This window comes from Barbus barbus, assembly GCF_936440315.1.
Source record: "Barbus barbus genome assembly, chromosome: 21".
Classification (NCBI taxonomy): domain Eukaryota; kingdom Metazoa; phylum Chordata; class Actinopteri; order Cypriniformes; family Cyprinidae; genus Barbus; species Barbus barbus.
Genome location: NC_136749.1, coordinates 7,744,936 through 7,770,327, shown reverse-complemented (window position 1 = coordinate 7,770,327; position 25,392 = coordinate 7,744,936). Strand labels below are relative to the sequence as shown.

The window sequence follows — 25,392 nt, the reverse complement described above, 5'->3', positions numbered from 1 at the left end:
ATCTATTTTATCAGTAAAGAAATTCATAATGTCATTACTATTAAACTGTGAGGGAATATTTAGATTGGGTGGCATGTGTTTATTTGTTAATCTAGCCACTGTGCTAAATAAGGACCTTGGATTGTTTTGGTTATTATCTATGAGTTTGCGGATATGCCCTACCCTGGCAGCTTTTAGAGCCTGTCTATAGCTGGACATACCGTTTTTCCACGCAATTCTAAAAACTTCTAAGTTCGTTTTTCTCCATTTGCGCTCCAGATAACGAGTTTCTTTCTTGAGAGAATGGTTCTCTTTCTTACTGGATGTTTAAGTTGGTTATCCATCATTATTTGTGTCTGCAGCCGCTGATAATGTTTGTTGTAAACTGTTCCTGACATTGTGCATATGTTCAGTAAAGTTAAAGTGAAGTTTGGCTGGATTTGTGGCGGATGATGATGTCAGACTGTCACTCTCGGAGTCTCCTGAAGATAAAGGTGATGGAGAATCACAACCGTTGACTCCGATAGGGGTAACATACAGAGATGCAGGATCACAACATGCGTTTGAAGACCTCATGACACCACTATCATTATAAGACTGATTGGAGTAGCTGATAAAAGGCTTTCCAGCTGTGTTGGTGGCAACCATCGAAAACTGCTTCATAAAACTGGCCGCCAACGCAGGTGTATTCACCCGCAGCGAGTGACCGTGGTTTCGCCTTTGCGAGGTTTCCCATAAAGCGTTGGCAGGTCCTTTCTGCTCGGGCTGAATCCAAGCCACCCGAGGATCCATCCAACTTTACCGTTACAAACTCACAAGCACTCTCTCAACAGGATAGACAGGCGTCCTCAAGAGTTACATGACTCAAGTGAATTTACGAGAAGCTGAGTATAAGTTTAAAAATCCCAGGAAGAATAAATAAACCGAGAATCCTCTACTTGAGCTGATTCCAATATGGCGTGCAGGGACTCTTCTCGACTGGAGTGTCTCTGAGAATATTTAAACTCTCTGGAAGAGTAACACACGCCCTCCAATTCCACACCCATTTATCCAAACCAATAAAAATGTGAAGCCAGAATTCACAGCGGAATTTCTAGATTTTTTTTTTCTTATCACTTTTTTCTTTTTTATCTATAAATGGTATGAAAAAGTTACTTTGCCATCATATTTGGTCACACAGTTTGGCACCTTTGTTTTTAATTTAATGTTATAAAAACTAGCCTAGCATCCCAAAATTATAACAAACACTAAATGGTGGTTCAGCCTGCAACACAATTTGAGTGGGTCTGCAGCTGGAAAATTCAGTTATTAAACAAAGAAACTTCTTACAGACATAGATCATTTCAACTGTGTTGTTGGATCAAATTGACATTTGTCACAGCTTACTGCTCCCAATAAATTGCAGTCGAGACAGTTTCGAAGTCAAGTCTGTGAAACATGGCATGATCATCACAAGTTGCTTTCTCAGTCACAATTTACCTTCAGTTATTAACAACACTTCCTAACTGGAATTTTAGGTTAAGTTCTCTTATTGGTTTTAAATAAAAACCCTGCCATGAAAATACTTAAAAAGGCTACATTACATAAGGAACAAGTGTCTCGAGTGTCTAATCAAATCTAGACAAAAGCAGATAATGTATCAAGAATATTATAAGCATAAAATGATTTTTCTTTTTCAAACTTTTAGCCTGAAAATAGAAACAAATTCCACATTTCTAGTTCTAAATGTTGATGCTGACAAAACAACAAAAACAAACACATTTTTAAGTTCAATACAAATCTTTATGGTATAAAGTTATTTTCTTTAATCTACATAACATACATAAATGTACAAGAACGGCATGATTTCCTTGATTTCTAGTAACCATTGATCACAAAAAGAGCATCTGAAGTGATAAAAAAAAAAAAAAAGTTCAGGATTTCATTTGACGACAAAGGGAGCCAATCTGAGTGATGCAGCTGGTCACAGCAGAGGGTACTGGCTGTGTAGTTTCACTTCGCCATGATGCTAGAGCCTCTAGGGCATCTTTGGGGTTGCAGGGTGCCAGGTCATAAATGGCATAGACAGCAGACAACTGCACCTCATTGGGCACACCTGCAATCATGCAACAAATGGTGGTATTGTAATTCATGGTGGCTTTATATAGAGAAAAAAGTAATGTATTAAAATATTTTTAATTTGCTATTACAATTATGTTACATTAGTAGAGGTTCAGTACCTTCTGTAATACCATGTTTTCCAAAGAGGTTTACAGCTTTTGCAACATTTTGGACTGATTTACATAGCATCTGCTTCATTCCTAACTGACCAAGTCGTCCTGAAAGAACACAAACAAAAGTCAAATTTCAAATCTCTTAAAAGGCTGTTTTATATTATTTGTGGGATTTTTATACCATTATTTTTCATGACATTGACTCATAGTGCTGCTATGAAATGCACCATTGAGCTAAAGAAAATGAATCGAACCAATAATTTAAAGACTTAGAAAGTAAATTGAAATGTATTAATTAGAAAAAAGTATAAACATTATAATTTAATTCATATATATATATTTTTTTTTTTATTAAAATTAATATAAAACTTTAAAATTATTTTAAAACTAAATACAGTATTAATCACTTCATGCAAATTCAACAACGTACCAATCAACCGCAGAACAGCTGCTACAGAAACATCACGGACTGGGGATTGCTGAAGCCTTGATTGTGTCACCCAAGTGTTCATGATGGGCCACAGCTCTTTGCTTTAAAAAAAAATCATGACAAATATAGTGTTATTTTTGAAAATATATTATGAATGCTTGTTGCAAAATGAGTTAACATTCTATGTACAGTAGATAAATATACCCAATAACATAATCATGTGTCCATTTCCACTTCATATGTACACACAAGAGATCCAAGGTATATATGTACTCCCATGCAGTTGGGCAAAGGTCATGACCATGACGATCATGCTTCTGGAATGTCAAATCTTTGTCTTCTTGAAGTGCTTTCACTGTGCTGCTGATCAATTTATGAATGTCATCAGGTGGACTCTAGAAAATATTAAGGGACAACTGATAAAATGCTTAAACAATGCAAATACAAAAAAAAAAAAACATTTGTTTCATGCACTAATTTAAAGGTTAAAAAAAATGCATTGTTATGTGGCCACTCTTTACACATATGATGCCCAGAAGAAAGTTAACAGGGTCAGGATTGAAATTACAACATTTATAGGTTTGTAATAATAATTATTGGTAAAGGAATTCATCACAGTATTGTTAGCTCCAGCCATCAGAGAATGCAAGCAAAATATTAAGCCCTGCACACTGCATACCTTATCCCAGTGTAGATATTTAGTCAGGTATTCCAAAATGTTGTCATCTGCTTTAAGCTTGGCCACTGTATGAATGGCTTTGCACAAAGAGGTCTCATGGAAGAGCACACTTGGCCATGTTGTGACCATGAACAAAATTAGCTTGGAGGCGTTAGGAAAATCTGTGAGTAAAGAATCCATATAGAATCAACAACTCAGTATGTTTCGTCAAACACATGCTTCGTCTCTGAAAGTCTAAAGTTAATATAAACATTTAAAATGGGTAAAGTACTATAAAGAAACATGCTGAATGAGCCTATCATATAAATATAATAAAAGAAGTTGCTGTAAACTCACCCTCTTTGAGAATACTGTATGCAAAGGCATGGGCTTTCTGATAGTCTCCTATCTGACGACATATCCCTGTGTAGACTCTACAGAGAGCTTGTACATTATCATAACTCAGAATGCTCTTCTCAGTCTTTAATTTACTCAAGATGGCAGATATGAGTTTTTCTGCTGAAGTCTAAAAAAACAGAAAAAAGGTGTGCATTAATATCTTCAGAGCTGCATTAACAAGAAAAGCCATCTGAAATGTACAAAGCATAAACACAAACCTGATTCACACAGAAATCAGCAATTACAGCCTTTTCTTCATCAGTCAAAATTGGCACCTGAGATATTCTCCCAAGGAACACATGGCTCTTAACAACAGGCAATACGTCAAAACAGGACAATTCAACTTTGGCCAGCACTTCTGAGATCTGACAATTGATGTCATTTGTTTTGTCTTTCTCAATTCTCTGTTCTTCTTGATTGCTTAGTATTTCTTGGTTGGATTTGATGGACTCCCTTTTAATTACAGTTTGATAATCCATTACTTGTTCAGCAGGAGAAGCAACACCAGGAGGAGCAGGTGAACAGTTGTCAAGTCTGAGTCTTTTAGCACTCTTTGGCAATAGGATGTTCACTCCTGTCCTTTTTGGTTTCTGCTCTGTTTTGGTAAAGGCAGTGGATGAAGAACTGATCGTTTTATTTCCTGATATCTGGTTAACAGGCGGTGGGGAGGTCCCATTCTCATTTCCAGCTCGGGTAAGGTTAACATTCCCGCGGAGTATGTTTAAAGTGCGGGCTCGTGCAGAGAGTTCAGGATACATAGTATCTAGCATCTGCATGGAATTTTCCTGAGAAGCAGCAGGAGGGGAAGAGGATAAGGCAGATGATGGGAGCCTTCCTGGGACCGGAACAGCATGTTTTGGAGTAGCTGATCCAAACTGCAATGGTGAGGAGGGAACTCCACAAGATGGTGATGGAGTGGTCAAGCACGGAGACATTTTTGATCCATCTGGAAGAGCTGAATCAAAAACAGGCACAGAAGGCATCGTTGGTTCATCACTTGGTAATCTTGAGGATACTGAAGTAGATTTTAAAGGAGTGTGATATTTTCCAAACCTCGGAGGAGTAGCAGTCAGTGGCATAACAACTGGAGGTAGGGGTGGACCCATCTCTGTTCGAGCCCTTCCAAGAGATAAACACGAGGTTGGTGTAATATGTTTGTTTGTGTTAAGACCTGGAACAAGTGAAATATTGCCACCTTTTTCAAAGGTAGAATATTCTGCATCCAGAGTATCTTGGCATGGTGTTCTGGTATCCTCAAGACTATCCACTGCAAAATCTCCTGCTATTTCCTTATTTTCAACACCGGGGCTATGGGTATCAGCTGACATACCATCCTCCTGCTGATAAGTTTCATTTTTCATTTGCACCAATGTTTTTCTTGGGCTCTCTGGCTCATTTTCTTTAGTATCCTTAAACTTGATTTCGTGACTCAGTAACTTGCACACATTTTGAATAGTTTTGTCATTTTCCGGGCATTCAGAATCTTTTTCATACTCAGACTCCATGATCACTGTGGAAAGTCCAGAGTGAGATAATTCTCTGTTCTCAGAAAGAAGTTCCTGAGGCTCATCTTTGGCCATCTGCTTTGCAGTGGAACACTGCTTATTCCTAGAAACATGGTCCAACTCTTCGGATGGGATCCTTCCCTCAGACCTTGAGTGCACACCCCTAACCTTTCTCATCAAACCAAAGAACCCTTCATCTTCTGATGATGACTCATCTTTTGAGGGTCTTGAAGAGCAAGTACCTCCATTTTTTCTCACATCCAAACTTTTGTGATATTCTGTAGGCCTTGGATTATTATCCTCTTCAGACTGATCAACCTTGTCAGCCAGTCTGCTCTGAATGTCATGTGTTGATATATCTGTTACAGTCTTAATTTCTAGTGGAACAGATCTCTTTGATTTCTTATTCTCAACACTATCTGATTTATTATAGTTCACATGAAGTGTTGAAATTCTCTTGACATTAGATGCCAATGGAACATTGGGCTGTACCTCAGAAGTTTCACATTCTGCAGACTGAACAGAATTAGCGTGCACTAGCTCAGATTCAACATGCTGCTGCGGATCTGAGTTTTCCAAAAGATTTTTAAGATTATTAGTATTTTTTGTATCCTCCAACTCTGTACGGTCACCATTTTGATTCATCAGTGCAATCTCTACTGCAGTTTGTGTGCTATCATTTTCTAAAGAACTTTCCACACTGTGTCCATTTTCTATACCAGACTTTGCAGTTGGACTCCGAGTACTGCCCATACAGCCATGCATTACATCAAACACATCCTCTACCTCCATGTGATGGCTGTCAGATAATGTCTTTTCAATGTTATCTGCAGATACAACTACTTTCGCACGAGTGTCTGGGGACAAAAGTACAGAAGATTTTTCCACCTCTTCTTTCAGCAATGACTTCTGATCCTCAATATCTGAAGGTTCTAATTGTGTGTTGTTTTGAAGAATAGCTGTATGTAAGCTTGATAGTGCTTCTTGTTTTCCATTATGTGATTGATATTCCTCTTTAGTACTGGACATCATTTGGTCGTCATTCACACTGACCTGAAAGAACAAATGAAAAGTGTCATACTACATCTCTTTACCACTACTGGCCACTCAGGAACATTATTATAGTCACATTTTACAAGCCAGTATTAAAAAGGAATTAATTGTCATTGACTATAATTGTTAAATATCCATGGATAACACTATATTGGGGATGACATGCAATGTTTCACAGTTGCTAGTTAAAACTATCATTTCATTCAAAGTACAATTGACTTGTATTATGAATTTCTACAACACAATTTCTGAGGGCTGAAATTAAATGCTTTGAAGGTGCTCTCATGAAACACCAAGTACATGTTTTTCCAAACAATGCTAATTTCATTTCTTACTTTAACATATATACACTGATCTCAACCGAAAAGTTCAGAAGGAACGATTGGTTATAAGCTATAAATTATAAACTAAAGTCTAATACTCAAACTGATGCTTCCTCATTTCCTCGCCCTTCTGTCCTCCAGCCTGTGACCTGGAAACTGATCAATGTTTGCCATCTTGAAGGACATCTCAAGTCTCTAACTGCACCATGAGGCAGGCGAGGAACGAGGAGTGAGGAAGGTTCCAGAAAATCCATAAGTGAAGAAATTGACAAAAAACCTGACATGTATCAATTCTCCTCCCCCTTCACATCTCTCATAATAGTTTTAATTTATGTTTTATCTTTGCGGTTTAAATTACCCATATATCTCATTTTTCAACAGGAAATCTTGCTTTATTAATATTCATTATGAATGTCTTAAAGGGGTCATCGGATGCTCATTTTCCACAAGTTGATATGATTCTTTAGGGTCTTAAAGAAAAGTCTATAACATACTTTGGTTAACATTTCTCAATGATAGTGTAAAACAACACCCTTTTTACCTTGTCAAAAACAGCTCTGTTCACAGCGAGCCGTTTCGGTGCATGTTCTCAAGAGATTGTAAACTTTACCCGCATTCGTGGTGGAACTGACTAACTAGCACATTATTAGGAAAGATGATTTGCAAAGATTCATTAAAAAAAAAACCTTTTACTCACTTCTTCTGGAGGTGAAGCTGGATAATGAATGATTCGCACAAACAGACGCATTTAGGTAGATCGGGGGTGCATTCCCTTCAAAAAATTAAAATAAAGTAATCCTCTGCATCTTCAGTGGCTCAGATGTTGGGAGTAAAAGATGGCTGCTATGTTCATTCTTACATCCAAAAACAAAACACCTCAATCGCTAAGGAGACATTCTGGTCTACACCTGAGGCCCGTTCTTCATATGTCGCTAACTCAGCTGGATTTGATTGTTGACGATTTCACTTGATCTTGGATTGGTTGGTTCTTCAAAGCTCAACCCGGAGTTGCTGTCATAGCAACAGGTCCGTAAGCTTAAACCTGCTCAGGAGCAGGCTTATTTCATGTAAACAGAATTAGATCGCATCTTTGTAAGCAGAATTGATACTTAAAATCTGTCTCAGCCACCGCTACTTTATTACAAGAGTACCCTATTGATCCACGGACAATAATTTACAATAATAATAATCTAAAAATTAGTACAAAAAATATTATAATGTTGTGTAGTCATCTATAATACTATAGACAGCCAGGTTTACTCGTTGAAAAAATTATTTGTGATGAAATAATTACTTTAATTATATTGGAGTCTTACACCCATGCTATACAGTTAATCTGAGTGGTGACAGCTATTATGGAAGTGGCTTGATGGAGCGCAGGAGATGCAGATAACATGATCTTGACCCTTAAGAAACTTTAATTAACGTCGTACGTAACAAATCTGCTTCAAATATAAAATTAAATGAGTTGCTAATTACAACATTGAAATATAAAATGTAAAGCCTGTACAAATACTATAAATCATGAATATAAATAATTGGGAATCATGTAAAAAATTTTAATAAAATAAAAACAGTGCACATTTCAGTTATCTATTATTACATTTATGTAGTTTTGTTCACTTGGCTGTTTCCATAAATTTGTCAAGCTTTCCGCCAGGTGTCTTTTTTTAATTATATGATGTAATTACGTTGCTGTCTTGCTGCTAGCCAATCGCTGCTTGGCTGATCGTGGTTTCGAGTATCGATATATCTGCCCTTTTAGGATAACACGAGAATGCACACTATCTTAGACAACTTATTCCAGATATTTGAATCAAATCCGCAAATTAGTTTGAAATACCAAATTAGCCAGAGATCAGTTATCACAATTACTAGATCTGGAATATTTCAAATCATCTCAGATGTATTAAGCGATGTACGAAGAACGGATCCCTGCTCCGGTGTCAAAACAATGGCGGACTGTTGACAGCTCACTCAGGGCTGTCTGTGATAAAGCACTAATGTCAATCAGCAATCGTGGGAGTAATCTGTGAATGACTTGATCGGAGATCTGATCTTGATCTGTGGATATTATATATGGGGATTAAAAAAAAAAAAACTACTGAGTGTTTTTTTTTTTTCCATTATAGGGTGGTTGTGTTCACACACTGCCATGACACATTTTAGCTCACATAACATGTAAAAGTGAATTTTGCATCCAATGACCCCTTTAACCAAACTGTTACATAAGGGACAGATGATGACGCTTTAAAGTGACGCTTGAGCGATCAAGAATATTCCAATGTACAAATAAGCTTTCCTTTGATTCCTCAAACATTTTCAGTCATTACTCATCCTTTACTCGCATCCTGGGGGGTGGAGCTAACACATGAGCAAAGGAGGCGAGGAAAGGAAACGAGGATGCAAAAAAAAAAAAAAATAACGAGAAGCACCTCAAGTCTCCACAAATCATAGTACCAGGATTGTCTTTCAACATAGTGACTCAAATTGATTCAGTAGGACTGTCATTGCAATTGAATCATTTGAGCATTACAATTCAATTTAAACAAATACTATATCTTACCAGCTCTGTCGAGGGGCTATGCACAGGAGATAAAGCTGCAGGCAAAGGCTTGAACCACTCTTTAATGTCCTGCAAATCCACAGAGTATTCTCCATATAACAAGTCATCTCCAACTCCAAATGTCATTTCCTTTAGTAAAGATTTAGTAGCATCTTCAGTCCAAGTGTTCACATGTTCAAGCACATCTGAACTTACTTTCCTCTTTCTACTTGATTTACTGAAGTGTTGCTCATTTTTCTGCTTAATCAGTTTCGGAGATGATTTAGGCCTATTGTCCTCCGGAGATGTTTTAGGCGTGGAGTGTTTTGAAGACTGCAATAGAGTTTCTGGATTGGAATTTCCTGGAGATGGATGAGAAATCTGTCTTTTTAAAGGACTGTTAGGCAGTGGTTGAGAAGATATTCTTTGAAGTTGGTTTTTCAAGGGTATTGCCTCTTCTCCTACAAAAGAAATATGCATTGCCTCTATCAGAATTAGCCTTGATCGCTTGATGATAAATACATTTTAGAAAAATAAAAGTTCAATCAATGCAAGAATGATTACCAGCGAGAAACAGATTTTCTTGCAATTGTGAATTTTCCACACAATGCCAGAGCTCTTCAAGCAGCATTCTGACTTTGCCTAAAGTAAACATTATCAATTAAAGAAGACATAATCAAGCCACGCTATCAAGCGGTTTTCTTTTAAATATTTAATCATTTCTTCATGCAATGGAAAGTCAAACAGTTTTAGACAAATGCATACCTTTGTTAATTAGTGGCTCAGCATCTGTTTGAGAAGACATACTCCTTTTTTCTAAGATAAAAATAATTGTTTAATGACTGAAAACAATGGATCAAATAATATACAAGTTACTAGCTATTAGAATGCACATCTCATACCTTTGTTGAACAACTCCTCAAGTTTGTTGAGTCTTTGCTAATAATAAAAAAAGTCAGTAAAAACAGTAATCACATTAAAATCATAGCCTTTTACTTTACATTTTAATGTTTAAGCAAAATTTAAACCTGTGTTGTGTACAGCATTTCTTCAAGTCTTCTCTTCTCGTTTTTTAAAACAATGATGTCATTGTCCTGGTGAAAATTTGCCTCTGTGTACAAATAGACAAATACATTTTAATTTAGATTTTATTTCCAATTTGTATGGTGCACAAAACCAGCTGCTGGAGAATAGGTATGGAGATTAGGAAATAATAAAATATGCTACATATTTTAATATGTATTATAGTCCATATTTCACAAATCTACAGCAGAGTTTTTCATTCATGGGCTATAATTTGATTGAAAATATAAGATCACTAACACAGACCTTTCAGCACCAAAATTTCATTCTCGAGGTTTCCTTTTCTGAGAGAAAAACACAACATACAGTCACATTTTTTTTTATGAATTTGAATTCTAGAATGTCCCATTTAACACTAACAAAAACTTAAGTATACATCAACAACAAAAAAGGAGAAGCATGTGTCATTTTTTCGATTGGTAAACAATTAAAAAATAGGTACAGTACACCAGGGGCCCATTCTTTGTACGTGGATTACTCAAATGGATTATACTGTTGTTGATTTGACATAATCCAGGATTGTTAAATTCTTTGAAACTCATCCTGGATTTGCTGTCGACAGGTCATAAGGTCATAAGGGGTGGTGATGGCGCAGTGGATAAGACACATGCCTTTGGTGTGAGAGACCCGGGTTCGAATCCACTGTGAGACACCAATGTGTCCCTGAGCAAGACACTTAACCCTTAGTTGCTCCAGAGGCGTGCGACCTCTGACATATATAGCAATTGTAAGTCGCTTTGGATAAAAGCGTCAGCTAAATGAATAAATGTAAATGTAAGATCAAATAGACTGCAACATAAGTGGAGATGATTCTTAAAGTATGTCCAAGCTACTGATAATTTTTTACAAGAGTACCCTATTAAACCAGGGACAATAATAATTAAAAATAATAATAATTTAAAAGTTAATTTGAAAATAATATTATAAAGTTATGTAGTCTAAAATAATAAAGAGACAGTCAGTTTCATTCATTGAGAGATTTATTCGTGAGGGAATAATTATTACCTTATAATTATATTGGAGTCTGAGCTGTGCATTAATCTGAATGGTGACAACTATTATGCGAGTGACTTGATACAGTGCAGGAGATACACTGATGTAGATAACTCTGTAAAAATGCTTAGAAAAATGTTTTTGACTCCTAGGAAACTTTAATTAGCGCTGTCACATAACAAATCTCGAAAAATCTTGAATTACTAATTACAACACTGTAATAAAAATGTAAAGTCTGTACAAATAGTAGAAATCATGAAACAATGGAAATAAAAGAGAAAGTACACGTTTCATTTATCTATAATAATGGTTCTGCCATTTGCGGGTCTAGTCGACTAGTCGGTACAGCTTCTACTAGTCGACACTGAAAACAATAGTCGATTACACGAGAGAAAAAAAAAAAGATTTTATCGTTCAAATTACCATCATTTTAACGTTACATTTAAAACATTTTAAATAAGTTAAAATAAAACTTTTGAAAAAGAATACATATCAATATTTAAATATATATATATATATATATATATATTCTTTTTTTAAACGCGTATCTGGGCGGAGTTGCGTATCAGTTGCGACGAGCTCAAAATGACCAAGAGAAAGGCAAGGTGTAGGATTATTTTTTTGAATTAGAAGGAAATGGAAAATTTAGGTGTAAACTGTCAAATTGGCTTACAATAATTTTACTGGAGCGATGCGCAATCATATTCAATACAGGCACGCATGCATTAGCTTGGAGGCTAGCCAAAGACAGCAAATGTCAATCATGTCATACACTATAACACATCGCTGCGGTCCGCGATCCCATCCGCGCCGTCTATTCCTCTAAACCATTGGTCTCAAACTCAATTCCTAGAGGGCCGCAGCTCTGCACAGTTTATCTCCAACCAGCTCCAAATCACACCTGCTTGGAAGTTTCTAGTGATCCTGAAGAGCTTGATTAGCTGGATCAGGTGTGTTTGATTAGAGCTAAACTGTGCAGAGCTGTGGCCTCAGTTCCTGCCGAGCGCGTTTGTTTTCAAGTGCAGAATCTCCTCCAGTCCCATCTAACATGTTAAATTCGCTGAACAAATGCGCATGGTCTGACTCGGAGTAAGAAAAACGAGGATTGTTTTATTTTTAGACAATATAGCCAACACGAAGTACATTTTTAAAAGCCGTTTTAATGCTATTCCTTGATAAACTTGTTGGCTAACGTTATATGAAAATGAAGAATTCTGTCAGTCTAATGATTGATTTCTGCATTGCTCCAGCCGATCTGAATAAATAAGCTATGCATTAGTTTATGTTGATTGTATGCTCTTCCTTTTTTTCTGTTTAACGACCGCCTAAAATTAAATGATGATAACGCGAGGCAAGCATATGGCATAATCGTGACCTATTTTTAGCAGAATTCATTGAGGGATTTGACCGTGTGATTCAAAGATTAAGTATTTCAAGTGTAGGCTGTTATATAGACACACGCACAGTTTTTTTTCTTTTGTAAATTTTTGGGGGTTTCTAGCTTTTAGACAAGTCGACTAGTCAGATACAAAACTTCCGTTTAAACAACGCCATAGCGCACATCCCTAATGACGTCATTTCATTTTGCTGTCTTGACGCCAGCCAATCGCTGCATTGTTGATCATGGTCTTGAGTGTCGATACATCTGCCCTTTCCAATGCACACATGAATATGCAGTAATTTCACACAACTTGATCCAGATATTTTAATCAAATCCACAAATTCGTATGACGAACCAAATTAGCCAAAGATCAGTTATCACAATTAGATGATTTCGCAACTGTCATATCATCTGAGATGTATTAAGCGAGGTACAAAGAATGGGCCACAGCACAGTGTGTTTATAGAAAACATAACCAAAGCAACATATAATTAACACAGCAACACAGTTTATTATGACTATAACAGGCCCAGTTGGACTTACAGAATGAGTGTCTTGGCATTCTCCAGCTTGAGATTCTCATGTTCCTCTGCAGTCTGAAGATGTTTTCTGAGGGAATCCTTGAAATAAAACATAAAATATTGATCAGGGAAAAGATGACAATCAATGAAATATAAATCAAAGAATGAAAAATTGTAAATTTAATAAACCCTGTTATTTTAGAGACAATCTAAGGCAAAACTGAATCAAAAACTTGCATTTAGAAGCCAGTATTCCATTTTAAAAGCCTTTTGTTTTTCATTACAGAGGTAACTTTAAAGAACCTAACCTGAGTTTTCTGTAGATCTTGCTCCAGTGATTTCTTTTCAGTTTTGAGTTTCTCATTATCCAGGTTTTGCCTTTGCACAGTATCTGTGAAAACAACATGTTTATGGGCAACACAAATACAATCCAGTAATTCAGTGAGTGTACACTCCATTGTTGGATTCCGTTTTTATTATTTGTACTTAGACTGAAGAGACAGTTCACCCAAAAATGAAAATGGTCATTTACCAACCCTCAAGTTGCTACAATCTTTTGCGAGTTAGTAACCAAACAGTTGATGGTAGCCTCTGACTTCCATGGTATTTTTTTATTTTATTTCCACGCAAACAGCTACTATCAACTGATTGGTACAAACATTCTTCAAAATACCTTCTTTTGTGCTCAACAAGAGAACTATGGACTATCAGTGGAAGTCAGTTTGGCCCACACTTGAGGGAAGGGAAATGACGACAGAATTTTTATTTTTTACTGAATCATCCCTTTAATATGATCAGCAGTCTTGATCTATAGGCCCCGTTCTAATCTTAACCTAAAATAATTTGTGATGCATGTACCCTCTGCTTGTCTTAAGGATTCTTCCATTTTTTCTCTCCTGGGAAGACAGACAGACAAATACTGTGAGTAGGAGACAATCACAAGAGCAACTAAACCATCATAATACTACAGTAAAGTCATCTTACAGAGTAAGTGTCTGAGCTTTTTCAGCTTTTAGCCTGTCGACATCTTCACACCTCAGCTGATATGACTTCAAATCAGCCTGTTAAATAAAAAAAAATAAATAAATAAAAAAAAGGAGAAATTAACATGTATATATTTCCAGTCCAGTTGGAGTCAGCTTTACAAACTTTGCAATGAATGACTATTCTAACTTAGATTTTAGTACCATCTTCCTACAGCATTGGTAGTACAGAGTGTCGACAAATTCAACACAAAAGTGCAGTCGTTCAGTTGCTTTAATCTCAATGAGTAGGTAGATAGTTCATTTATTTGAAGCATGTTTTTTTTTTTTTTGTGAACTATCCCTTTAATTTAATTATTTGTTCACTAGTATAAATCCCATAAGAAATAATATTTACACTGTGGGAAACACTGGTTAATGTTAATATTAAAATTGCACTTTTTAAATCCATTGGTTATTGGTAAAAAAAAAAGAGAATCGGAGAATTTCACTGGTCTTGGTAGCAATTGCTAAAAGTTTGAATTCTAGATATGGTAAAAAATTAGGGTGTTTGAACACAGACCTTAGTTTTCTCCAGCTCTGTCTTCATCTGTTCATACTCCACTGTCTGTTTCTCTAAGGGCTCAAGCTTCAGCAACACCTCATCCAGCTGTTTGTGCAGTTTGCTGCTCTCTCTTTGAAAAACATCATGTTTTAAAGACATTAATTTAGTCACATACTTAAATCACAATCAACAATTTTTGCCCAAAATTATGATTTGTGCACATTATTAAACTTCTAAAACAATACTGAAAAGCAAATGACCTGTGCATGCATTAAGGAACTTATCTGCCACTGAGCGTAAAGTACTTGTACAGCAGCATCCAGGCTTTGCATTACTTTAGTTACAACATGATAAGAAGTACAATGGCTTTGCAGTTGTTATGGGTATGCCATTTAAGGCCTCATGCCTTAAGTTCACATGCATTATGTATTCTCGGTCACCAGTTCTGGTAACAGCCTGGCAAATTTGTACTGTAAATTACTTTGGTAAACAGCAACTGGTTAAAATAGAAATGTCAGCTTAAAAATATTTATATTACAGTGTGTAATATAACTGCAGTGAAACAAAAAATAATATCGTACCTCTGGGATTTCTGAAGCTGTGACTTTTTGTCAAGGAAAACAAAGATGGATCCATAGAGAATAAAATACATTTTCAAGCTTTGCATTCACTGTGTTTGAAGCCAGTGTATATGAGTGGTGTGGAGCAGGATGAAGTGTGTAACTGTGCCTAGGGAATTTTTTTGTTTGTTTATTAAAGTTGCAGTATCTGCCTGTTTTCTCGCTCCGGGATCGGACATTTCTGTCACCAGCAAGCACTGAGCAGGACATGGAAATCCACGGAGTAGAGCATGAACAGAACAATTAATTACGAAGATAAGTTTTTTACAAGTTTTACACTTTCTTTTGGAACTATAAACTGACAAAATTTAGTCTGTAATGTGATTTATTTGACATCAGAAATTAGAAATGGCTCAATGAAATTAAAAACAATTATTTTGTTAAATGCAACAGAAAACAGGATCAAAAAACTTTTCAATTGTTCCAAAGTGAAAATATTTCTTATGCAGATAACTGTTAAAGGCATTGTTATTGTTCATTTTTTTTATTGGCTGATTTTATTGCCTGAGGGCAAGGTGTCTTTCACACATTTTTGCCATGTCCGCTTTAGCTTTTCTTTTAGAGAACAGTGACTGTATCCATTTGTAACTTAAACGTGGTAGGGTTCACTACTAAAAAAATATAGCAGTAAAAATATAATTTGTTCTTAGAATTAGGGATGCACCGATACCGAGCTCCTGTATTCGTAAAAATGCCCCTAAACCACACACAGCATGTGATAAGTGCCATATTCAGAGAGAAACACTGACAACAGAATAACAAACAGCAGAACTGAGTTATTAGAGATTAAGGATGTCTACGAAGTATATGTATGCAATTAATATAATGTTAAACATTCAGTATTAACGCCTGTATAGCTGATGTGCGCGAGCTGAGAAGCAAAGCAAGCTGAGTGTAATTTATTTTCAACCTTAAGCATATACGACTTTCTGCCAAAAGTGAAACTAGCAGCCTGTGTGAAATGTGCTAGGCTGTACTGTACTTGTCCCTGTCCCTCTCATTCTGCACCAGTAAAAATACGTGCGTGCAATGCACGTGTTGTGCTTGCTTTGAGTGTTTCTGGGCATTATATGAGTGACTTTGGAATATAAATCGCAGCACGTTTCAGATGAAAAAAAACGCGACATATCACAGTTAGAAGATTTATAACGAGTGGTTCCCTGCATTATTACAGCAAATACGTGATTACAGTACTGCAATGGAGCAGCTGTATTGCTATTAAATTAAAGATTATGTACCATAGAGCAAAAAAATGAAAGTAACAAACTTGTAAAATACATTTTAATGGGCATAATTGATTGTGAAAACAACCGAAGGATATACAGTCAAACCAAAAATTATTCAGAGACCAGATATAATTTTTGATATTTTTTTTTTACTAGTGGGTGCAGGACACTATAGTTCATTTATGTAAGTGAGGACAGCAAAATAAAGTAAACTGTGACATATTATACCCAAAAAATCTTCATACAGTGGACTACCAGTAAAACTGATACAAATTTGGGACCAAAATTTATTCAGACAGAGTCTGTGGGAAAAAAGTTCAGGTTTGCATGAACCTGGTTGAGGCATGCCCAGGAGACTACAGGCTGTCATTAATGCAAAGGGTGTCCCGACAAAGTATTGACAGTTGTGTAAATATTGTCATACTAACAGCTGTCTGAATAATTTTGGCTGATTGTAATCCATTACATAACTTTCTATCAAAGTTATCTGACATTATCGAGCTGAATTTGTTCTGACACTTAGTTTAACTCGGAGTTCGTCATATTTTATCATTTATTTATTTTATTTTATAAACTATAGCGAATAAACTGTGATAATGTGAGAAATGTTGAAGGTGTCTGAATAAATTTTGGTTTGACTGTCTCTATTTGATAAATGAAGTTAACCAACTAACATTATACATATTCTTTTGGTTTCTGTACCCAATATTTTGAAAATTTACAAATACAATGAAAATATCGGTACTCGGTATCGGCAAGTACCAAAAATAAAAACATCGGGCGAGTACTGGAAAAAGTGGTATCGGTGCATCCCTACTTAGAATTAATTAAAACGGAAAAAAAAGTTTATAATTCCTGTTTAATACAATTTTCCTTTCTTGAACTGATTTATAAAAGTAATATTTTCATAGCCATGCCATTGCAGTGAATATCAGTATGGCTGTGATTACCTGCAGCTTAATTTGGCTGGGATGATATTCAATACAGCAGCACTCATTCCCATATGATATTACTTAAGTCAGGACCCAACAATCTCTCATTAGCAAACTCAGATAATATGCTTATAGTCTACAATAAAATCAATCAGTAAATCAACAGACAGAATGACAAAAACAAGTACAAAGTTATCATCTATATAGCTTGATAAAAGGATATCATCACACTTCTCTTTGTATTCACTCAAGAGACGGCTGAAAAAAAGTAAAAAAAAGTTACAAGATATAATAAATACCTTCATAGTTTTTGACACTGCAGATAAAAATAAAAATTCAGAAAGTAACAAGTTAATAAAACATCCTTTCAATCAAACATAATTACTATAGTTACAGTATTAAAAAAACTGTAATGATATTTCTTTAAATATTATAGTTACCTAAATATTAAACTTTTGCTATTCAACTGTAATTACTAAAACCTGAACCATTTAACAAACATGCTCTATCCAAATTTTTATATGTACATAATAAAGGCTTAGATTTGCTATCTATTTTTTTTATATATATATTTATTTACAGTAAAATGTATATGTAATGTATGATTAAAATGTGAAAATCTCTGATTGACTTGGTCCACAATCAACTTTCAAATGTAACTGTCATCAATTGCTTGTAATGCTTATTTGCATACATTTTATTGTTAATTCCCAATTCCTTATAGCCACAAAACAACAAATCAGGGGTTAAAGCAAAAAAATAAAAAATCCTGAGCCTGAACTTTTTTGTGGGGGGTTCGGGTTGGCTTGGGGATGGGGCAGCACATGCAAATCATGCAATGACTGTGGCAACTTTAACTTTAAGTTATCGCTTTCCTTATTCAAACTAATTATTTGCATGAATATATGGTTGTTTCAGTAGAAAGACAATATTTTAATACTATTTTTAAGAAATTTTCAATGACAAAATATTTTCCTTTTAAATTACAAAAAGTAAAACAATGCAGTTGCATTTAGAAATATTTTAACTAACCTAGGGCTGTAACTAATGATTATTTTGGTAATCAAGTAGGGCTGTGCAATTAATCGCATGCGATCTCGTCAGTAAAGATGGTTCCATGATTGGTGCTAAATCTCCATAAATTTTAAAGTAATCTACTGACTATTTTGACAATTGAGTAATCTGATATTTTTATTAACACAAACAGACCTAAGTGAAAACCAGGTTTTAGTATGACTATTTATATAACGATGAGGCAATAATAATTGGCTCAAATAAAATATCAAAACCAAGTAATTACATGGTTTTACTGAACAACAGTTAAAATACATAATGTAATATGCCTATACATGATATGAACATAACCAACTTAAGTACATGATGTATTATAACAAATACCTGCAGAGGGCGTCAACGGCCTGGTGATGTTTCACTTTACAGCGTGATTAAACGATGTTTAAATCCATTAAATTTTAATATTTTGCCGCCACATGCAGAAACTTTTATTTTTAAATCGCGATGTACAATACATGGCATATTTAGATATAGGTTGACGTATTCTCCTGTGTTGGCAAAGGTTTATAAATGATTTACATTACAAATCTAGTGGGTAAATGCACATTGTTTTCCCAGATGAACATTAATAATTCAAATTCACAGCATATAGAGGAAGAGTTTAGCCCCTTTCACACAAGTTACAGTGTTTACTGGTAAATTACAGAAAACAAACAAAGTCAGACCTAATATCTTAATACTATTCTTTTGCTACCATGCAAGAACTATGCTGCTGCCCTGCAAGTGAGGTAAACATCTTGAACTTATCCCAAATAATAATAATAAAACTCACTCTGTGTCAACGATTTTCTGCTTCAGAGTTAATAAAGGAGCCACATATTCATCTAAGCTCTGGAAAACGTAGAATCACAGACATACACAATCAGCTTGACTTGTAATCAACAGACAGTATTATGAATGAGGAAATTCGTCAAAATAGAGAGAGATGACAGTTGATGCATGCATTAAACACCAAATTAATCAAATAACATCAACCAATATTCAGTTGCGTATCACTAACTCAATCACATTTATAAGATGTGACTATAATTACAATCAACAGTGACTAGGATAGACGTAATATAAACAACATCGTATCGATAAACTCAATTTCCATGTATTTAATTAAAACCAATTAAGTATTATATTAACAAATTGCACTATTAATCTGCTCTCATTCTCATGAAACACCCATTATTACTTGGGTAACCAATTAACGTTAAGACTGATTTTAAATAATGGACACTGTCTTGTTTGGAATAAAGTTCTCACCTGATTTAAAACAGTGCAGTTTTGACAAGTGCCAGAAGTAGCTTCAGAGGCGATTCCTCCGGCTTTGGACTGGTTCTCCCCCGGCATCATGGTATTAGTTCAGAAATATCAGTGGAACTGTACTCGTACCTCCAAATATCTAAAAACGTGCAACCAAAACAAGTCCATCAGCTCATTGCGCATACAAACGTTCGGCAACACGCTGACTGAGGACCCCAGGGAAAGGCCCCAGCTGCCCGCTGTAGATGCCGGATTGAAAAGTAATGTAGTTATAATAATAATAATATTATATTAATTATGGTAGAGTTAAATTTGATCCTAATTCAATCACTTAATAAACTAAATGTAATTTACAGTTTGAAACGAATATGGTATATTTTATTATATTCGGAGTATAACAATGTAGTTTAATGTAGGCATAATTTGGGGGCGGCAATTTTTTCTGACACTAACCCTGCGTCCCAATGTTCATACTATCCACCCTAAATAGTATGTGAGCTTACAATAAGTGTGTCCCAATGATGTCCCCGGATGGTCTACTATTTCAGGTCGATTTTTGAAGTGTGGATCCGTGCACACCCTATGGTGCACACTCTAATGGCTAAAATTGCCCACAATCCATTGCGCTTTGGCGAAGGATTCGGTCCAGAACTACAAACACGAATAAAACGCGTTAGAAAAACTACAAACATGGCGGATACGCGCGATCGACGGTGAGGTTTACAAAAAGGGGTTTGAGTTACTAATTATCAAAATTTAACCGGGTAAAAAATATGTATTTATTTATTGTTGTCCGTGTTATATTTCATCTGCAACAGTAATGTGAACTTTTAGAAACATCCATTTGGTCGTTAACTTTTAAATGCATCATTATGCAGAAGATATGAGCAGAGTTCTACGCGACTGGCAGTTCAACGAGCTACTTCTTTTCTCTCCAGTAGGGTAGGAAGTTAAATTAAATGAAGTGTGGAGGATGTTAACTGAGACAGGGAGCGTGTAACAGGTGGTCCGGTAAAGACGCAGTTGTGTGGTGATAGTATGTCCCAAAGCTTGCCTGTTCTTCTACTACACACTCAAAAGTGTGTACTGTTTCTTCACCAAAAGAGTACATACTTTAAGGTAGTGGTGGGCAGAGCGAGGCTTCGAAACATTTCGACACGCTTCTCTACGGCGACACCTAGTGGTCATTTTCAAATATTGCTCTGAAACGCGCTCAAATACGTGACTGCAATGGAAATCTGAGACTACCCATGTTTAAAAGCGAATTTATGAAAAATACCGTCAGAATGTTTTTCTTCTGATGCATTTATAATATGCGGACATGGCAACCCCAAAAGAGCGAGGTATTGCCTGCGCGTTTCTCAGTGCAATTGACTATTTAACATTTCTATTTAATTTAATTCATTTCTTTCTCTCTGTGGCGGATTTTGTGTCTGTTTGTTTGCTTTATCATAAACAATTGTACATGAATATCCCATATAGACAAATGGACCAGTAACCATACATGATTTCCGAGGATAACATAAAAAAAGCCTTAGGTTTATTACAGGAAGCAACCCTTGCGATTCATATATTTAAATTATAACTTTTGTGAAGAAAGCAGTGTTTTAATTTTTAATTTTACATTTGTCTCCAAAAGGGTTCATTTACAATGACTTAACATAACATGAAAATTATATAGTAATATAGTTCTATACCAGGAATGGGAAACTTCAGCTCTCAAAATCCACTTTTTTTTTTTACAAGGTTTAGCTCCAACCTAAACGAGCTAGAAACAACAGGCATGTCAGTTTGATCAGGGATCTCAAAGGCGAGATAATATATTAAATAGCATCTGCTTTCTGGAAAACCCCATGGTCTCGTATCATTTTGATGATTCTGATTTAAAATTGATAATGTAGCCTATACTGCTATGGATGCAGTTGCATGACTGGAATCAGGTTCTTTTCAACCACCATGTACCATCCCTGGCACTGGAGTAGCCACAACATAAACATTTTGGATGTTTCGGTATGACACCCATTTCAGGTTATGGACTTAGGATGTGTACCACTTCCAAGTGTTATACCCTTCTCTCAGTAACGTCCTTGTGGATTTGGATGTATGTATTTGCTTACTTTGAGTAAGTGCCCACAACTAGAACCCAAGTAACTGAAATACCCTTGATAATTTGAAATCTGCTTATTAATAATTTACAGTCTATTGTATGCACCAGTGTATTTGCCTATGATAACAGCACATTTAACTATGGCCATATAAAAAAAACATCTTAAGGTAATAATAATCCATTTGCATTTTAATAGTTAGAGCAGCTTGAAACATGCATATTGGTATACCTGCTCTCCCTTGGACAAAATCAAGGAGTCAAGGGTGTCAACGGATACTTCCCTTGTCCCCTTGGAGCTTTAAAGTCATAACTGAGAAGTTGAAATGGAAATGTTTAATTAGGGACATATATAAAAATGTGTGGTCATGTGGGTACTCCAGGGGCCTGTACCATGATGGTAGATGAACAAATTCTGAGTTATAGGATTAGTTTTGAGTTGACAAAACCAAACCACTCCAATCTTGCTTTATTGGTACCATGATGCTGATCATCAGCTTTCTTTGTAAACTCAGGCTTTGATCCTGATTTGTGTAGTGCGCGCACATGAATGTGTGACATCAATGGCGAATAGACAATCACAACACAGAGCAAGTGTGATTCACTTCTTGCGAGAGCCAGCGAGATTCTAAATTATTTTGTTAAAGGTTAAGAGAGTAAAGAATATGAGGAATTGAAACACATTTCCACTGAAGTACTTGTCCATGAAAGAGGACAAATAAAAGACATTATCTTGCGGTTACGGTACGGTTCAGTACAGTACGGTACGCAATTATGTCCGTTTCCATTGTCAGAAGTTGTGGATGGTAACAAAATAGCGTACCGTACCACTTTTTTGGTACCCTTTCGTTGGGGTACCAAGCACAGAAAAGGGTACCAAAAGGGTGGAGCTAAACTCACTGCAGAACGTTGATTGGTTTACTAGAATCGTCACTTTTGCGTGATACAAGGGGCTAAAGCTTCTCCTTCACTGTCCAAGATGATATAGATGAATGTCAATCGGGCTTTATGACAGACAGACTTGTTTTTAATATTTTAGATTATTCAGATCTGATCCCAGGTGACAGTTTTTTGCTTTTTGTTGATTCTTATAAAGATTCCATTGAATTTCCTTTTATTCTCAAGTCCTTGAGTAGTTTTGGTTTTGGTCCTAATTGTATTAATGCAATTCAAACTTTGTATAATAATGCCAATGCTTCAATTAAATTACATCATGGTCCTACTCATAGGTTTAACATAAAGAGAGGCATCCGTCAAGGCTGCCCTATCTCACCTTATCTTTTTCTGCTTCCTATATGCAACTTTTAGCCATCCACATTCAAAATAGTCATTTGAAAGGTATCTCTGTGGTAAATCGATCAATATTAATAAGCCAAATGGCTGATGACACAACTCTTTTTTTTTTTTAAAATAAAGATTTAGACAAAATTAATTTTTTTTTCCTCTGCTTCTGGTTTATGACTTAATATCCATAAATGTGAACTTCTATCTATAAAATATTCCATTGATGTAAAAATTTGTGACATCCCAATCAAATCTGAAGCTAAATATCTAGGTATAATAATTTTTCTCCACATAGCTATTTTATTTGGAGCAATAAAAATATTATATATAAAAATAAATCTCTTTTTTTCGCAATTGGTTTGATAAAAATATACTTTTAGTCAGTCAACTTTTAGATGGTCGGGGTGTCCTTTTTACTTATGAACAATTTATGCAAGCATTCTCTTTTCCAGTCCCCCCGAGAGAATATGCCTTTGTTTATGGTGCCATTCCTGATTGTATTATACCTTTAGTCAAGTCTGGCCCTAAAGGTTGTTTAGACTCTCTTCTTTTTGACAGCACTAACTTATTTGTTGGCCAAAGACTTCTCAGTACCATGTCAAACAAAGATATTCGTTCAATTATTAATAGATCTCAGATTTCTTTACCTGCTTGTGTGAGCTTTTGGAATAACAGATTTAATGATATAGAATGGGAAGAGTTTTGGCTTCTTCGACAAAAATTCTTCTTGTCTAATAAAGTTGTTGAAGTCTCTATCAAAATTATCCACACTGTAAAAAATGATCGTGATTTTAACGGTAAAAAACTGTGAAAATGCTACGGTAAAAACCTGTTACATGGTTAACGGAAAATTCCTGTAAAATTTACAGGGAAAAACCGTAAACTGACGTTCCCAGAATTCCCTGCATTCCATTTCAAATTCTGTTTGAATTTGACGTTTTTTCTTTGAAATAACTATGTTTCTTCTTAGTTTTTTCTCATCAGTTATGTTTATTAGGGTTGTATGTTACATCTAATGTTGTTAAATTAATGTTTATAGCATATTTCAGTTTAAGGAGTCTCACCATGATGGTGTTTAGTGCTTGTGTGAATGACACTGTACACCTTCTGTATATTCTATCGTTTAAAAGTTACTTGTGATGGGGTTTGGCTCATCATGTGACTTTCTCATCATCACCTGCATTTGGTGGTTATCAGTGTATTTCAAAGGAACAAAACAGATTTCAGTACTTTAATAGGTTGGTATATTAAGATTATATCAGTTAAAGAAATTACGGTATTTAACTGTAAATTTAAGTTAAAACCGTAAAACGTTGCTACCGTATTTTTTACGGTAGAATTCTGGCAACCACAGCTGCCAGTTTTTTACCGTAAATTTGACAGATATTTTTTTTTTACAGTGCACAATTGCTATCCGGTAAACTACAAGCTTGCTAAATTTAACAATAATATCTCCTACTAAATTGTTCTTTTCAGTCTGAAGAAACAATCAATCGTTTGTTTTGGGACTGTGCTTATTGTAAAGTGTTTTGGGTTGATTTTTCAAATTTTGTTAAAAAATATTTATATCCAAATTTCTATATGACCCCCAAAATTTATTATTAATCTATTGCTATTTCTTGCTAAATTTTACATTCATAAATGTAAATTTTCAAAGAAAACTTTTTTTTCAGGAAAGATTTTGATGTGTAAATCCGTTAAGAAACTCTAATAATTGCATGTAAGACGCTTTCATGGTGTAAATTTTATAATAGTATGCTTTGGATTATTGTTTGCAACCCTCGTTGTATTTTGTTCTTTGTCTTTGTAGTTCTTTTATTGCACAATAATAATAAAAAAGCTTCTTCACACGTTCCGCTCTGCTGTGTTCTGCTTATTGCATCAGTGCGCAAACACACACATACAAAGTGCATTTTATACTTTTATATTTTCAGACAATAACCGTTTCTCAATATGTTCTTGTGGACTTGTGAAACGTCATTGCCCAGAAACCCGCGTAATTTTTAAATATTACTGTTATTATAGTGCTCATATCCGCCTCCAGCTGCCTTATGCTCGGCTGGTCCTGGCGACATTTGCCGCTGGCTCTGAAACGATTTGTTTTGGGTATATTTAACAGGCATTCGTGGTCTCATGAATCTATTATTTGTTCCTGGTCATATCATTTTGACTGAGCACAAAGTTTAACTTTATATTTATTAGAATTTTACCGTAGTAACTTGCAGCGCTGACTTTGTAGCAAACGTTTGACTGAATTGTTTGCTTTTGTCTTTATTTCCTCTTATACTTTT

At 35.4% G+C, this 25,392-nt stretch overlaps 1 protein-coding gene across 1 annotated transcript; it reads right to left on the bottom strand.

Annotated features, from left to right (window-relative positions):
* Positions 1-1,743: 1,743 nt before the first annotated feature.
* On the bottom strand, positions 1,744-19,909 carry LOC306887957 (uncharacterized protein). The gene is made up of 22 exons (XM_079446016.1): positions 19,714-19,909; positions 19,235-19,293; positions 17,612-17,646; positions 15,192-15,210; positions 14,629-14,740; positions 14,068-14,144; positions 13,942-13,979; positions 13,392-13,474; positions 13,106-13,182; positions 10,435-10,472; positions 10,134-10,216; positions 10,008-10,044; positions 9,871-9,921; positions 9,670-9,747; positions 9,127-9,566; positions 3,898-6,237; positions 3,638-3,806; positions 3,302-3,462; positions 2,827-3,017; positions 2,623-2,723; positions 2,199-2,297; positions 1,744-2,074 (listed from the first exon to the last, which is right to left on the bottom strand). The coding sequence occupies exons 1-22, from the start codon at positions 19,801-19,803 to the stop codon at positions 1,893-1,895; spliced, it is 4,560 nt and encodes a 1,519-aa protein (XP_079302142.1). The 5' UTR covers positions 19,804-19,909; the 3' UTR covers positions 1,744-1,892.
* Between the last annotated feature and the right edge of the window lie 5,483 nt (positions 19,910-25,392).

Bases quoted from the DNA above. Each gene is read 5' to 3' on its own strand.
- LOC306887957 (XM_079446016.1), bottom strand. From the start codon at position 19,803: ATGATGCCGGGGGAGAACCAGTCCAAAGCCGGAGGAATCGCCTCTGAA. The intron at 3,807-3,897 runs GTTTGTGTTTAT...CTGTTTTTTTAG, and splicing joins CTGATTTCTGTGTGAATCAG to ACTTCAGCAGAAAAACTCAT. The intron at 3,018-3,301 runs GTATGCAGTGTG...AATATTTTCTAG, and splicing joins AATATCTACACTGGGATAAG to AGTCCACCTGATGACATTCA.